This window comes from Pseudophryne corroboree, chromosome 10 (assembly GCF_028390025.1).
Source record: "Pseudophryne corroboree isolate aPseCor3 chromosome 10, aPseCor3.hap2, whole genome shotgun sequence".
Classification (NCBI taxonomy): domain Eukaryota; kingdom Metazoa; phylum Chordata; class Amphibia; order Anura; family Myobatrachidae; genus Pseudophryne; species Pseudophryne corroboree.
Genome location: NC_086453.1, coordinates 52,830,670 through 52,846,044, shown reverse-complemented (window position 1 = coordinate 52,846,044; position 15,375 = coordinate 52,830,670). Strand labels below are relative to the sequence as shown.

The following is a 15,375-nucleotide window of genomic DNA, read 5'->3' as shown; positions in this document are numbered from 1 at the left end:
AGGATCCAGTCCTGAATGCCGAATCTGCGGCCCTCTAGGAGATGAGCACTTTGCAGCCACCACAGAAGAGATACCCTTGTCCTTGGAGACAGGGTTATTTTCTGATGCATCTGAAGATGCGATCCGGACCATTTGTCCAGCAGATCCCACTGAAAAATTCTTGCGTGGAATCTGCCGAATGGAATCGCTTCGTAAGAAGCCACCATTTTTCCCAGGACCCTTGTGCATTGATGCACTGACACCTTTCCTGGTTTTAGGAGGTTCCTGACTAGCTCGGATAACTCCCTGGCTTTCTCCTCCGGGAGAAACACCTTTTTCTGGACTGTGTCCAGAATCATCCCTAGGAACAGCAGACGTGTCGTCGGAATCAGCTGCGATTTTGGAATATTTAAAATCCACCCGTGCTGTTGTAGTACTTCTTGAGATAGTGCTACTCCGACTTCTAACTGTTCTCTGGACCTTGCCCTTATTAGGAGATCGTCCAAGTAAGGGATAATTAATACGCCTTTTCTTCGAAGAAGAATCATCATTTCGGCCATTACCTTGGTAAAGACCCGGGGTGCCGTGGACAATCCAAACGGCAGCGTCTGAAACTGATAATGACAGTTCTGTATTACGAACCTGAGATACCCTTGGTGAGAAGGGCAAATCGGGACATGGAGATAGGCATCCTTGATGTCCAGAGACACCATATAGTCCCCTTCTTCCAGGTTCGCTATCACTGCTCTGAGTGATTCCATCTTGAATTTGAACCTTTTGATATAAGTGTTCAAAGATTTTAGATTTAAAATCGGTCTCACCGAACCGTCTGGTTTCGGTACCACAAACAGTGTGGAGTAATATATCCCTTCCCTTGTTGTAGGAGGGGTACTTTTATTATCACCTGTTGGGAGTACAGCTTGTGAATGGCTCCCAATACCGCCTCCCTGTCGGAGGGAGCTATTGGTAAAGCAGACTTCAGGAACCGGCAAGGGGGAGACGTCTCGAATTCCAATTTGTACCCCTGAGATACTACTTGCAGGATCCAGGGGTTCACTTGCGAGTGAGCCCACTGCGCGCTGAAATTTCTGAGACGACCTCCCACCGTACCTGAGTCTGCTTGTAAGGACCCAGCGTCATGCTGAGGACTTGGCAGAAGCGGAAGAGGGCTTCTGTTCTTGGGAAGAAGCTGTCTGCTGCAGTCTTTTTCCCCTTCCTCTACCCCGGGGCAGATATGACTGTCCTTTTGTCCGCTTGCCTTTATGGGAACGAAAGGACTGATGCTGAAAAGACGGTGTCTTTTTCTGTTGAGAGGTGACTTGAGGTAAAAATGTGGATTTCCCAGCCGTTGCCGTGGTTACCAGGTCTGATAGACCGACCCCAAATAACTCCTCCCCTTTATACGGCAATACCTCCATGTGCCGTTTTGAATCCGCATCACCTGACCACTGTCGCGTCCATAACCCTCTTCTGGCAGAAATGGACAGCGCACTTACTCTTGATGCCAGAGTGCAAATATCTCTCTGTGCATCTCGCATATATAAAAATGCATCTTTTAATTGCTCAATAGTCAATAAAATACTGTCCCTATCCAGGGTATCAATATTCTCAGTCAGGGAGTCCGACCACGCCACCCCAGCACTGCACATCCAGGCTGAGGCGATTGCTGGTCGCAGTATAACACCAGTATGTGTGTATATACTTTTAAGGATATTTTCCAGCCTCCTATCTGCTGGCTCCTTAAGGGCGGCCGTTTCTGGAGACGGTAACGCCACTTGTTTTGATAAGCGTGTGAACGCCTTATCTACCCTAGGGGGTGTTTCCCAACGAGCCCTAACCTCTGGTGGGAAGGGATATAGTGCCAATAATTTTTTAGAAATTAGCAGTTTTTTGTCGGGGGTAACCCACGCTTCATCACACACTTCATTCAATTCATCTGATTCAGGAAAAACTATGGGTAGTTTTTTCACACCCCACATAATACCCCTTTTCGTGGTACTTGCAGTATCAGAGATGTGCAAAACCTCCTTCATTGCCGTGATCATGTAACGTGTGGCCCTACTGGAAAATACGTTTGTTTCTTCACCGTCGACACTGAGATAACGGGCGTTTTATAGCCCCTGACGGTGTTTGAGACGCCTGGACAGGCACTAACTGAGCTGCCGGCTGTCTCATGTCGTCAACAGTTTTTTGTAACGTGCCGACACTGTCACGTAATTCCTTAATTACGGCCATCCATTCAGGTGTCGACTCCCTAGGGGGTGACATCACCATTATAGGCAATTGCTCCGCCTCCACATCATTTTCCTCCTCATGCATGTCGACACACACGTACCGACACCCAGCACACACACAGGGAATGCTCTGATAGAGGACAGGACCCCACTTAGCCCCTTGGGGAGACAGAGGGAGAGTTTGCCAGCACACACCAGAGCGCTATATATGTATAGGGACAACCTTACAATAAGTGTCTATCCCTTATAGCTGCTTATATCTGTTATTTTGCCAAATAAGTGCCCCCCTCTCTTTTTTACCCTGTTTCTGTAGTGCAGGATGCAGGGGAGATTCTGGGAGCCTTCCTACCAGCGGAGCTGTGTGGGAAAAATGGCGCTGTGTGCTGAGGAGATAGGCCCCGCCCCCTTCTCGGCGGGCTCTTCTCCCGCTTTTTTCTGGAAAACTGGCAGGGGTTAAATACATCCATATAGCCCAGGAGCTATATGTGATGTATTTTTTGCCAAATAAGGTAAATTCATTGCTTCCCAGGGCGCCCCCCCCCAGCGCCCTGCACCCTCAGTGACCGAAGTGTGAAGTGTGCTGAGAGCAATGGCGCACAGCTGCAGTGCTGTGCGCTACCTTATGAAGACAGGAAAGTCTTCTGCCGCCGATTTATGGACCTCTTCTTGCTTCAGCATCTGTAAGGGGGCCGGCGGTGCGGCTCCGGGACCCATCCATGGCTGGGCCTGTGATCGTCCCTCTGGAGCTAATGTCCAGTAGCCAAGAAGCCCAATCCACTCTGCACGCAGGTGAGTTCGCTTCTTCTCCCCTTAGTCCCACGTTGCAGTGAGCCTGTTGCCAGCAGGACTCACTGAAAATAAAAAAACCTAAGTATACTTTTACTTCTAAGCAGCTCAGGAGAGCCACCTAGATTGCACCCTTCTCGGCCGGGCACAAAGATCTAACTGAGGCTTGGAGGAGGGTCATAGGGGGAGGAGCCAGTGCACACCACCTAGGTCCAAAAGCTTTTACTTTTTGTGCCCTGTCTCCTGCGGAGCCGCTATTCCCCATGGTCCTGACGGAGTCCCCAGCATCCACTTAGGACGTTAGAGAAAAGGGGGACGCTGTCTGCCGTAATGTGTAAAAAGGGGACGCTGTCTGCTGTAATGTGTAAAAAGGGGAATCTGTCCGCCGTAAAGGGGTAAAAGGGTCTCTACCTGGTGTAGTGGTGCGGTGCTACTGTGCGACGTAATTTGAACAATGGAGACTACTGTGCACCGTTTTATGAATTGGTATTATTTTGTGGCCACACCCCTTCCCCACGAAGCCACGCCACTATGTATTTTTGCGCACACCTACGGCGTGCACTGCCCCTGTTTTGCAAGCAGGGGTGGGGCTCCGATGCCGTTTCTTGCACACAGTGCTAAAATGTCTAGTTACGGCACTGTTACTAGGTATCCATTTCTCTGGCCCTGAGCAGGTCCCCCTCACCAGATCCTCTCCAGGGGTGAGGGGGTGGACTTGGATGGGATGGGGGAGGGGGGGGGAGCCCAAAGCATTTTGTCGCACCTGGGCCCACCGCTCGCTAGTTCCGCCACTGGCACAGGGTGATAGAGAGAGGATGACTGGGGGAGAGGCAGAGGATGACTAGGGAGAGGCAGTTGGTGACAGGTAGAAGCATTGGGTGACAGGGAGAGGCAGTGGTTGTTTTATTAATGTGTTCCCGTTTCCCTCCACATACCAGTATGTGCTCAGTACTTCCCATCTAATGCTTCCTATCTACTTCCCATCTGCTTCTCCCTCCACATCGATCATTCCCCCCCTTTCCCAGCAGACACCCACCTCCACCCATGTTGCAATAAAGGTACCACCTGGCCTAGGCCATCATCTTCTCAGTGACAGTCTCATACGATGTTGCTGGGCCACAGGGTGGGTCTGGAGACTGGAGAGGTTGAATAGCGGAGAGGGGGCGGTGCTGCCTGTTGACTCCAGATCTCTCAGCCAGTGATCCCAAGGCCAAGAGTCTGAAGTAACAGAGAGTTCAACTTATTTCAGACTCCTTGGATCACTGGCTGAGAGATCTGAGTAGTCATCAGCCTGACCCCCATGCGCAACCCTAACCTGAGATGGAAATTGTAAGCTTACTTGAAAAGGACTGTTTTTACATCCTGTTTCATATTACAGGTACACCACCGATTTTCCGGCATCCTCGCCATCCAATGCCGTGCCGATTTATCTATTTTGCCGGATTAACGGTGGAAACTGTTTTTTTTTTACTAATTTTGCACCTTAAGAACATTTCTAAAGCAATAAATGGTGAAATATATGCTAAGGTATAATATTAAATCATGAATAAACACAGTAGTGTATGCAAAACTGTTTATAATCAAAACAGGTATCAGGTACTTGCTGTGACCTTGGATGAAATTAACAGCCCCACTGATATTTGCTGTTTCACCTGCAGTGCCCTCAGAAATGGTACTCACTGACACTTGTGCGCGCTGTGTGTTCCGCCCATGTGCGGTAGTTGCTTTGACCTTGGACGCCATAACAACCCAACCAATGCTTGCTGTGTCACCTGCAGTGTCTGCGGAAGTTGTTCCCACTGACAATTGCGCGTATAGCGTGTTATGCCCATGCGCAGAAAATGTTCCGGATTAAAAGACGTCCCTAACCCCCTTTAATCTGGACAAAGCAGTATTGTCCGGATTAAAAGAGGTTCTGGATCATCGGCTGCCGGAAAATCGGTGGTGTACCTGTATTTTATATCATTTGTGTCCTGAGCCACTTCATGAACAGCACTGTATAATATACAGTATGGTGTAAACAAAGGATAATAATAATTATAATAATAATAATAATAATAATAATGGGCATGCTAAATATATTTGGAACACCTAATAACACATAGTACATTGAAATAAGCCACTGGGTTTATGATATATGAGGGAAATCAAACTTGGGCAGATATGCAGCTACAAGGACTAAAAAAAGAACTGTATATTGCAAAATACCAGCGTAAAGGCTTTGGAAACTCACTTGTATTCTCAACACCAGAATTCTCAGCGCTTTGGTATTCATCAATACTAGGAGAATTATCAGATTCAGATATGACATCTTCTGCTAAATTCTTGTTTTCAGAGTGAGCAGCTACAAGACTCTGCTCATCATTGTCTCCTCCATTATGGATTGTCTCATTGTTCTGCAAAGGAGTAAATGCTTTACTAGGTCTATTTCATTCATTAAACAATTTAATGTTACTAAAGAATAGTTTTCTGTTTTGTTTTAGGAAAACTAGTAAGGAAATTAGCTATAAAAATAAAAGCCATTCGGTTGTGTTAAGTTCGATTAAATCTCAAGAGAAAGCAATACATATGCACACTGTGGTTTGAGCCGCTGCGGCCGCTAATCATATACATATAACCGCTAAGTTGTGTATATAAGTTGCGTATACACGCCAACACGTTATGCGCACAATATAGCGATGCATGTGGCTGAATACCCTTTACCCCAAACAGGAATGGAATGCGACACCAGTAGTTAAATGTAATGTTGTGGTCCAACGCATCAACAGTATTTACTTGAGAATATACAGGTAAAAGGCACAACAATATACAGAGAAGAGCTACAACCAATAATACATATGTTAAAATCGCGAGCGCTCCTGGATCCAGGCCTCCAGTCGTCTTACAAGATGACCTCTGAGAAAAAGTGATTTTTTTTCACTGGGCCAGGAGTGTGCTCTTTTAAACAATAGTTCAAAATGTAGTACAATAGTGGCTGTATGCTCTTCTTCAATTGGTCCGGGGGTGGGACATATCCAGTACACTGGGGGTCATTGGTCGGCTCAAACGGTGGGTGATGCTTAAGTCCTGAGATTACTGTTGTTTATCTCTGAGTTCCCACCCTAAGACCAGTCAAACCCACCACATTATCATACAGTAATATACATGAATCCGGTATTGCTATTAACTTGTTGTCGCAATATGTGACAATATCCTCGCAACCACTTTTATCCTCGCAATAACAATTAGTTATCACTAATGTGACCCTGAACATTTTGATCCCATACATGGTATCCTTACATGGCGTCCTTGATATTTAATGGAACAATACCTATATATATATATATATATATATATATAGTTTCCTGCTATTACAATTACATTATTAAAACAGGATTTTGATACCTACCGGTAAATCCTTTTCTCCTAGTCCGTAGAGGGTGCTGTGGTCCACTTCATGACCATGGGGTATAGACGGTTCCGCAGGAGCCATGGGCACTCTTAAGACTTTTCAATGGGTGTGAACTGGATCCTCCCTCTATGCCCCTCCTCCAGACCTCAGTTTTAGAAATGTGCCCAGGCAGACTGGATGCACTCTAGGGGAGCTCTACTGAGCTTCTCTGAAAAGACTTATGTTAGGTTTTTTATTTTCAGGGAGAACTGCTGGCAACAGACTCCCTGTTTCGTGGGACTGAGGGGGAAGTAGTAGGAACCAACTTCCTGAAGAGTTTCATGGCTCTGCTTTCTGGCTGACAGGACACCATTAGCATCCTCTAGGACGTATTGAGCCCTGTGCTGACCACGCCACCAACCATGCCTTCTGACCAATTGTGGAATGACCAATTACATTGCAAAGGGGGCAGGGCCACTGACACCAGTAACTCCAGCATTGCCCGGAGTGTCCTCTAGGTGGCTGCAGAGTGCCTGGTTGGAGCATCTCAAAGATGCTCTGGTTGGCACTACAGCAGAGATCCTTGCCATTCTAGGCACCCTGCAAGCCGAATGCAGGGAACATGGGGCAGCCATGGTGCCGACAACAGATACCTGCGCTCTGTGTAGCAGCACCACTTGCACACTTTCAGTTACGGCCCTGGATACTGTCACATCTATATGCTATATTCAGCGATGGTTCACTGCTTCTTTAAGTTATAGGGCATGTAAAGCACCATGAAGTTGGCCAGACGTTATTGGTTTGGCTTACAGTGCCATTGCTCATGGATGCAGATGGAGAAGCAGCTCCTGGTGTTGAGGAATTTGACAGTCGTCCAGATTTGGATCCATACCCCCTATTACATAACTTTGGAACTAAATTAGCGCTAAGTACTCTATGATTACCTTTTATACCTTGGAACAGTGTGAACCTCACTTGTATATCTGATACCTGTTACCAACTCTTTATTGACTACGTCTCTGTCTACTGTACTAACCTGTGTATTTATTGTGTACCAACCGAACAACGTTATCTGGACTCCTGCTGTACTAACTTGTGGTTTCTCTATGTACCATCCTAGCTCCGGAATCTGGACTTCTGCTGTACTAACCTGTGTATTCCCTGTATACCAACCCAACACTGTTATCTGGCCCTTCGCCGTAGTAATTTGTGGGCACTCTATGTATCAACCTGGCTCTGGAATCTGGACATACATACATTATGGTTGCTACTGCCACCTTAGTACTATACTCATTCATTACTCTGACAATAATTAATTCATTAGAGTCACACATGTACTGTATTAAGTTGTATCACTTTGCATTACTGATTAGCAATTTACATTGCAGTACTACAGGGAAGACAATTCCTATTGGATTGTTCAGAAGGTATTTCGTAAGAATAAATGTGTGTGTGTGTGTGTGTGTGTGTGTGTGTGTGTGTGTGTGTGTGTGTGTGTGTGTGTGTGTGTGTGTGTGTATACACACACACACACACACACACACACATTACTGTGCAAAAGTTTTAGGCAGGTGTGTACACAAATGCTGCAAAGTAAGGATACTTTCAAAATAGAAGTGTTAAGTTTTGTTTTGTTTTTTCAAAATATTTTATTGGACATCCACAGAAAGCATACACTACAGTATATAGTAGATTATTGTAACAACAGTGACTCAACATGGTATATCGCAAAAATAAACATCATTGGTCAGGCAAAGGAAGAAAAGGTTACAAGTCATTTTGTTTTCACATTTTCTAAAAAGGGGGGTGACCTAGGGTAAGCAGTTCAAGATTGTACCAGGTAGTATGTTTTATAGCCTGTCGAAGGGGGATCTTAATGACATCATCAAGCATCTGCACGTAAGGAAGTCAAATATCAAAGAATTTTTCAATTTTACATTCTTTATCAATTGACATTTCAAGCCACTCCATATGGAATAAGTATGATAATCTCGGTAACAACAAAGCCAGAGACAATGAATCAGTAGCTATCCATTGTGACAGGATAGTCTTTTGCCAGCGGCCGTTATTTTAGTCAACAGCATGCGCTGGCCAAGGGACAGTTTAGGTGTGTAAGATTGGCAGTGTATGTCCCAGATAGCCCAATCTGGGGAGGCCACCATGTCGATGTGTAGTTTATTTTTAATAAAGATTTGTACCAAACCCCAGAATTTCCTGACTTCAGGGCAGCTCCATAAACAGTGATATATATCCGCCTCAGCCGCACCACATTTAAAACATTTAGAGTCAGGAGCTGTGCCCATTTGGAATCATAATTTCGGTGTAATATAGGAGCGTTGCAATATTTGGTAGTTCATTTCAGCATATGATGCTGATATGAGAGTTTTGTTGATTTTATTAAATGCTGTAAGCATGACAGAGGTGGTAATAGTTGGGAAGTCCAACGCCCATTTGGCCATTCCTGATTGTGTGTTATCCCAGTCTATGTTTTTTTTGAGAAATGTATAAAGGAAGGCTGTGGAATGGTGAACCCTAGGTGTTGCTTGTAGAACGACATCTAGATTGTTAGACTTGTCTTTCACTGTCATTGTGTCTAATGATTTATGGAGGTAGCTACGAATCTGAAAATATACGAATAGTGGGATTAGAAGTTGTGGAAATCTCTCGCAAAGGGTAGTGTATGCGCACATCTGATAGGTGTCTCGATCAATCAACTGGTACGATAATCTAATGCCTTGGTTTGACAAAGCTACCAACGTGGTGTATATAGTTGTCCTGCAAAAATCTGGATTATGTGATAAGGGCAGAAAGGTGGTGTTGTGACTAGAAACGCCCATCCTAGAACGTGCTTGTCTCCAGGCCATGCAAGTTGACATTAGTAGGATGTTGCTTTGCATCTGAGGAGGAAAGGAGGATGGACGTGTGTGTAGTAAGCTAACTAGAGGGGTCTCAGGACAAAAGTCCTGCTCCAAGCCGGTGTTAGCGAATACTTCCGTCTCATGTATCCAATCGACAGCGTAAGGATAATTTGCGGCTAGCATATAGCTTCTGAGGCAGGGTAGGTTAACACCGCCTAACGTTTGCGATTGGCATAACTTAAATAGTGAGATTCTAGGTTTTTTATGTGCCCAGATAAATTCACTAAAGGCCCTGTTGAGAATTTTCAGGTCTGTCTCAGATATCAGTAAAGGTAACATTTGAATGGGATACAATAATCTCGGGAAGGTGATCATTTTGATCAATTGACATCTTCCTAGGTAGGAGAGGGGTAGGTGCTTCCATTCCTGGAAGTCAGCTAGGGTGCGTGCAATGACTCGCGGGAAGTTACATCTGTATAGATCAGCTGGGCTAATGGGTATTTGGAGTCCTAGATATGTGATCGTCTGGTTTGCCCTTCTAAAAGGGAATTGGTCGTTCCAGTTGTGAGTTGCACGAGGATGAAGGGCTAGAGCTTCAGTTTTTGATTTGTTGATCTTAAACCCGGAAATTGATTAAAAAATTGTCAGTAGGGATAATAGACTAGGAAACGCATCCTGGGGGTTCGAAAAGTACAGCAGTAAATCATCGGCATAGGCCGTGACCTTAAAGTCATGATTACCAACTTTGATCCCACTCCAGTTGGTATTAAGGTGACAGTGTCTAATGAGTGGGTCTAAAGCAAGGTCAAATAGAAGCGGGGATAGTGGACATCCCTGTCTCGTGCCTCTGTGCAGCATAAAAGTGTCAGTGTTCATTCCATTCACCGTGAGGAATGCGGCTGGGGAGGCATATATGGTGCAGAAGAATTTAACAAAATCAGCTCCAAATCTCTGCCAGTGAAGTACTCTCAGTAGGTGTGACCATGACACGCGGTCAAATGCTTTATCAGCATCGCAACTCACCAGCAGAGATGTCCCTCCCGGCGATTGGGCTGATGTGGTCAATGCTGCTATCAGTTGTCTAATGTTATGTACTGAGGTTCTTCCCTTTACAAAGCAGGTCTGGGATGGGTGTAATATCGTGGGTAGTATGAGTTGCAGTCTGTTTGCCATAAGAGCGTTTAGGATCTTAAAGTCCTGATTCAGAAGGGATATTGGACGATATGACTGAACTAGGGTGGGGTCTTTCCCCGGCTTTGGTAGTATTATCATACGAGCCTGATTAAAAGTGGGAGGGGCAACATTTCCAGATAAGATAGAATTAATTAGAGACAGGAGATGGGGTGTGACATGAGGTAGCAATAGTTTATAATATTCTGCGCTTAATCCGTCTGGGCCAGGGGATTTGCCGTTAGCTAATTGCTTAACTACCGTGAATAATTCTAAGTCAGTGACCGGTGCCATGAGGGAAGTCCTATCATCATCAGTCAGTGTAGGGGATCTGGCAGAGCGGAGGAAGGCTATACCTCCAATGGGGTCGTCCGGTGGGGCTGTGTATAGCTCCTTATAATAGGTCAAAAAGGAGTTGACAATAACTGCTGGATCGGAGGACAGTTGAGGGCCCGTGTGCAGGGACAATATATTTGGGGTGGGGCGCTGGCTGCTAACCATATTTGCTAGAAGTTTGACCGCTTTGTTACCCCATTTAAAGTATCTGTGTTTTTCAAAAATCCAGGGCGTATTGGGCCCTTTCTGTGCAGAAAGTGTCATAGAGGTGTTTTGTTTCAGTATAAATTCTACGGTTATCGTCTGTTGGAGAGGATAGCAGTTGTGCATAGGAGGTAGTGAGTGCCAGACCCAGATCACGATACCGTTGATTAAGGTTCTTACGCTTATTTGCAACATATGCAATAACGTAACCCCTCATCACCGGCTTGGAGGCAGACCAAAAGAGGTTTATATCATCTACATGTTGTGCATAGTCTTTAGCGTGGTGCATGAAATTAGTCTCCAAGTAGGTCTTGAATTCAGGTATGTGTATAAGTAAGAGGGAAATCTCCAGTTAAAGGAGTTTGTTTTGGGGGACTGCAGGGCTAATGTGAACCATGTGGGTGCGTTATCAGAGATGGCTATGTTTCTACTTTAGAGTCGCCCACCCTAGAGAGCAGCGTTATCAGAGAGCATCCAATAATCTATCCGAGTGGAGGTAGCGTGTGGGTGTGAATAGAACGTATAATCCCGGCTGACAGGATGCTGGTGTCGCCAAGGGTCAACTAAGTTAAGTGAGGATGCTAGAAATTGTAATGCAGCTGGTGCAGAATATGTTCGTCCACTAAATGTATCTGATCTATCTAAAGTCGGATGAAGTGTAGAATTGAAATCTCCCCCAATTATCAGCCTACCCTCAGCCCAGTCCTGAAGTCGGACATAGAGATCCATAAAGAAAGCATTGTGTTCTGAATTGGGTGCATATAAAGTCACAAGGGTATAAAGTTCCCCTTCTAATTGTAGTTTTATAAACAAAAACCAACCTTCTTCGTCAGTACGGGTATCTAATATGGTATATCTGAGAGATTTGGGAAATATAATTACCACACCCCTTTTTTTTTAAGTAAATGAGGCCGATTTGTAGTCTCGAAACCAATTGTCCCTCAGGACATTAGGGTCCCCTAATTTCCAGTGTGTCTCTTGCAGCATCGCAACGTCTGGCCGTAGACGCTTAAGGTGTTGTAATATCTTCCTACGCTTAATCGGAGTATTTAAGCTTTCAACGTTCCAGGTAAGGAACTTTAGGCTCGTCTTAGACTCCGAAGATACCGCCATATCAAACCAAAATCAACCAATGCCTGTCCTAACGGACACCTAAAACATTAACAAAGTAAACCGTGTGGCTCCCCCTATCCCAGTGAGTAGGGAGGCCCAACTATTGAGAAAACTAATAAACCTATACCATGTGATCAGTAGTGAAAACTGTTGTACGCAATATGTAGTAGCGTGTCCATTTTTCAATATCTTTTTTTGAACACAAAACAGTGGTCCAAAGAACACTTTGTGAACCATTAACATATTCATATCCAAATAGTGAGGAGGGGGAAGAAAAGGGGTCAGGATTAAGAAGAGAGGGAAAGGGGGGAGGAGAAAGGGTTGAGACACCCAAGAACAGTCTATTCCACGAATATACTGTGCAGCAATAATCATAATGGTAAAGCAATTTGTAATCAACCATACGTTACCAAACATGAAATCAATAAGAAGGATGATTTATACTCTGAGTCCATGGGAAACACGTTATAAGTCCTTGTCTCTAGTGGCTGGCGAGGACGGACATCGCAACGATTCCGCGAACGTCTTGGCCGCTGAAGTAGTGTCGAACAGGTACGTTTTTCCATTGTGTTGAGCACGGAGCTTTGCTGGATAAAGCAGGGCGAAACGGATTCCCTCTTCAAACAGGATTTTGCAAGCTGGGGAGAATTCCCGCCTTCTCATGGCCACATTGTACGAAAAGTATGGGAACAAAAGTAACTTATCGCCATGATAGGCGAGGCCCTGTGCTTTGCGGTATGCTTCCATCACCTTGACCTTATCCGTGTAATTAAGAAATTGAAATATAACTGGCCGGGGTCTGCGGCGATCCGCCTTGAAGTCAGGGCCTATTCGGTGTGCTCGCTCAATCATCATGTATTTGCCATCCATCAAGCAACCCAGTTCAGTCGGCAGCCAGGCAGAGACCAGGGACATCAACTCCCGAGGTTTAACAGATTCCGATAGGCCAATCAAACGGAGGTTATTTCGACGATTACGATTTTCTAAGTTCACAAGCTTTTCCTGTAACGCAGAAATAGTGGACGCTTGAGTGTCGACGACAGAACAGGTCGCTGTCAGATCATCTTCCAGGTTCGAGACACGTTGTTCGGCCTCATCTAGCCAGGAGCTGTGCTCTTTCAGCTGCGTCATGGTGGAATCAATGGCGTCTTTCAGACCAGCGAGTTTCTTATCTAGCAGCGGTAAGAGGATATCAGAGATTTCCTGCGCCCTGGCCACCGCGTCCACCGTGTATCTAGAAGGGTCCATCACGCCGTCCAAGACATTGGCGTTAGGTGAGGGAGGTGGAGAACATGTGTGTGTAGAGGCCGAGGCCCTGGTTTCCTTCGTTTTTGCTGGTGCGGATCAGCGACCACCCCGCTGGGGCTTCGCCACGTATTTATCCATGATAATAAAAGGAAAATAAGAATTTACTTACCGATAATTCTATTTCTCGTAGTCCGTAGTGGATGCTGGGGACTCCGTAAGGACCATGGGGAATAGCGGCTCCGCAGGAGACTGGGCACATCTAAAGAAAGCTTTAGGACTATCTGGTGTGCACTGGCTCCTCCCCCTATGACCCTCCTCCAAGCCTCAGTTAGGATACTGTGCCCGGACGAGCGTACACAATAAGGAAGGATCTTGAATCCCGGGTAAGACTCATACCAGCCACACCAATCACACCGTACAACTTGTGATCTGAACCCAGTTAACAGCATGATAACAGAGGAGCCTCTAGAAAAGATGGCTCACTACAGCAATAACCCGATTTTTTGGTAACAATAACTATGTACCAGTATTGCAGACAATCCGCACTTGGGATAGGCGCCCAGCATCCACTACGGACTACGAGAAATAGAATTATCGGTAAGTAAATTCTTATTTTCTCTAACGTCCTAAGTGGATGCTGGGGACTCCGTAAGGACCATGGGGATTATACCAAAGCTCCCAAACGGGCGGGAGAGTGCGGATGACTCTGCAGCACCAAATGAGAGAACTCCAGGTCCTCCTTAGCCAGGGTATCAATTTTGTAGAATTTTACAAACGTATTTGCTCCTGACCAAGTAACTGCTCGGCAAAGTTGTAAAGCCGAGACCCCTCGGGCAGCCGCCCAAGATGAGCCCACCTTCCTTGTGGAGTGGGCATTTACAGATTTTTGGCTGTGGCAGGCCTGCCACAGAATGTGCAAGCTGAATTGTACTACAAATCCAGCGAGCAATAGTCTGCTTAGAAGCAGGAGCACCCAGCTTGTTGGGTGCATACAGGATAAACAGCGAGTCAGTTTTCCTGACTCCAGCCGTCCTGGAAACATATATTTTCAGGGCCCTGACAACGTCTAGCAACTTGGAGTCCTCCAAGTCCCTAGTAGCCGCAGGCACCACAATAGGTTGGTTCAGGTGAAACGCTGAAACCACCTTAGGGAGAAACTGAGGACGAGTCCTCAATTCCGCCCTGTCCGATTGGAAAATCAGATAAGGGCTTTTACAGGATAAAGCCGCCAATTCTGACACGCGCCTGGCCCAGGCCAGGGCCAACAGCATGACTACTTTCCATGTGAGATATTTTAACTCCACAGATTTAAGTGGTTCAAACCAATGTGACTTTTGGAACCCAAAAACTACATTGAGATCCCAAAGTGCCACTGGAGGCACAAAAGGAGGCTGTATATGCAGTACCCCTTTTACAAACGTCTGAACTTCAGGGACTGAAGCTAGTTCTTTTTGGAAGAAAATTGACAGGGCCGAAATTTGAACCTTAATGGACCCCAATTTCAGGCCCATAGACACTCCTGTTTGCAGGAAATGTAGGAATCGACCCAGTTGAATTTCCTCCGTCGGGCCTTACTGGCCTCGCACCACGCAACATATTTTCGCCAAATGCGGTGATAATGTTTTGCGGTTACATCCTTCCTGGCTTTGATCAGGATAGGGATGACTTCATCCGGAATGCCTTTTTTCCTTCAGGATCCGGCGTTCAACCGCCATGCCGTCAAACGCAGCCGCGGTAAGTCTTGGAACAGACAGGGTCCTTGCTGGAGCAGGTCCCTTCTTAGAGGTAGAGGCCACGGATCCTCCGTGAGCATCTCTTGAAGTTCCGGTTACCAAGTCCTTCTTGGCCAATCCGGAGCCACGAATATAGTGCTTACTCCTCTCCATCTTATCAATCTCAGTACCTTGGGTATGAGAGGCAGAGGAGGGAACACATACACTGACTGGTACACCCACGGTGTTACCAGAGCGTCTACAGCTATTGCCTGAGGGTCCCTTGACCTGGCGCAATACCTGTCGAGTTTTTCCCAACGGTTTATAATCATGTGGAAGACTTCTGGGTGAAGTCCCCACTCTCC

The 15,375-nt window shown here is 45.9% G+C and overlaps 1 protein-coding gene across 7 annotated transcripts in view; it reads right to left on the bottom strand.

Annotated features, from left to right (window-relative positions):
- PRDM9 (PR/SET domain 9) overlaps positions 1–15,375 on the bottom strand; it is a 384,129-nt gene that overhangs the window by 210,694 nt on the left and 158,060 nt on the right. For all 7 annotated transcript variants that reach the window (XM_063942393.1, XM_063942392.1, XM_063942396.1 and 4 more), the window contains one exon: positions 5,233–5,395. In XM_063942393.1, the coding sequence (XP_063798463.1) occupies positions 5,233–5,395 (163 nt within the window). The remainder of the gene's footprint in view (positions 1–5,232; positions 5,396–15,375) is intronic.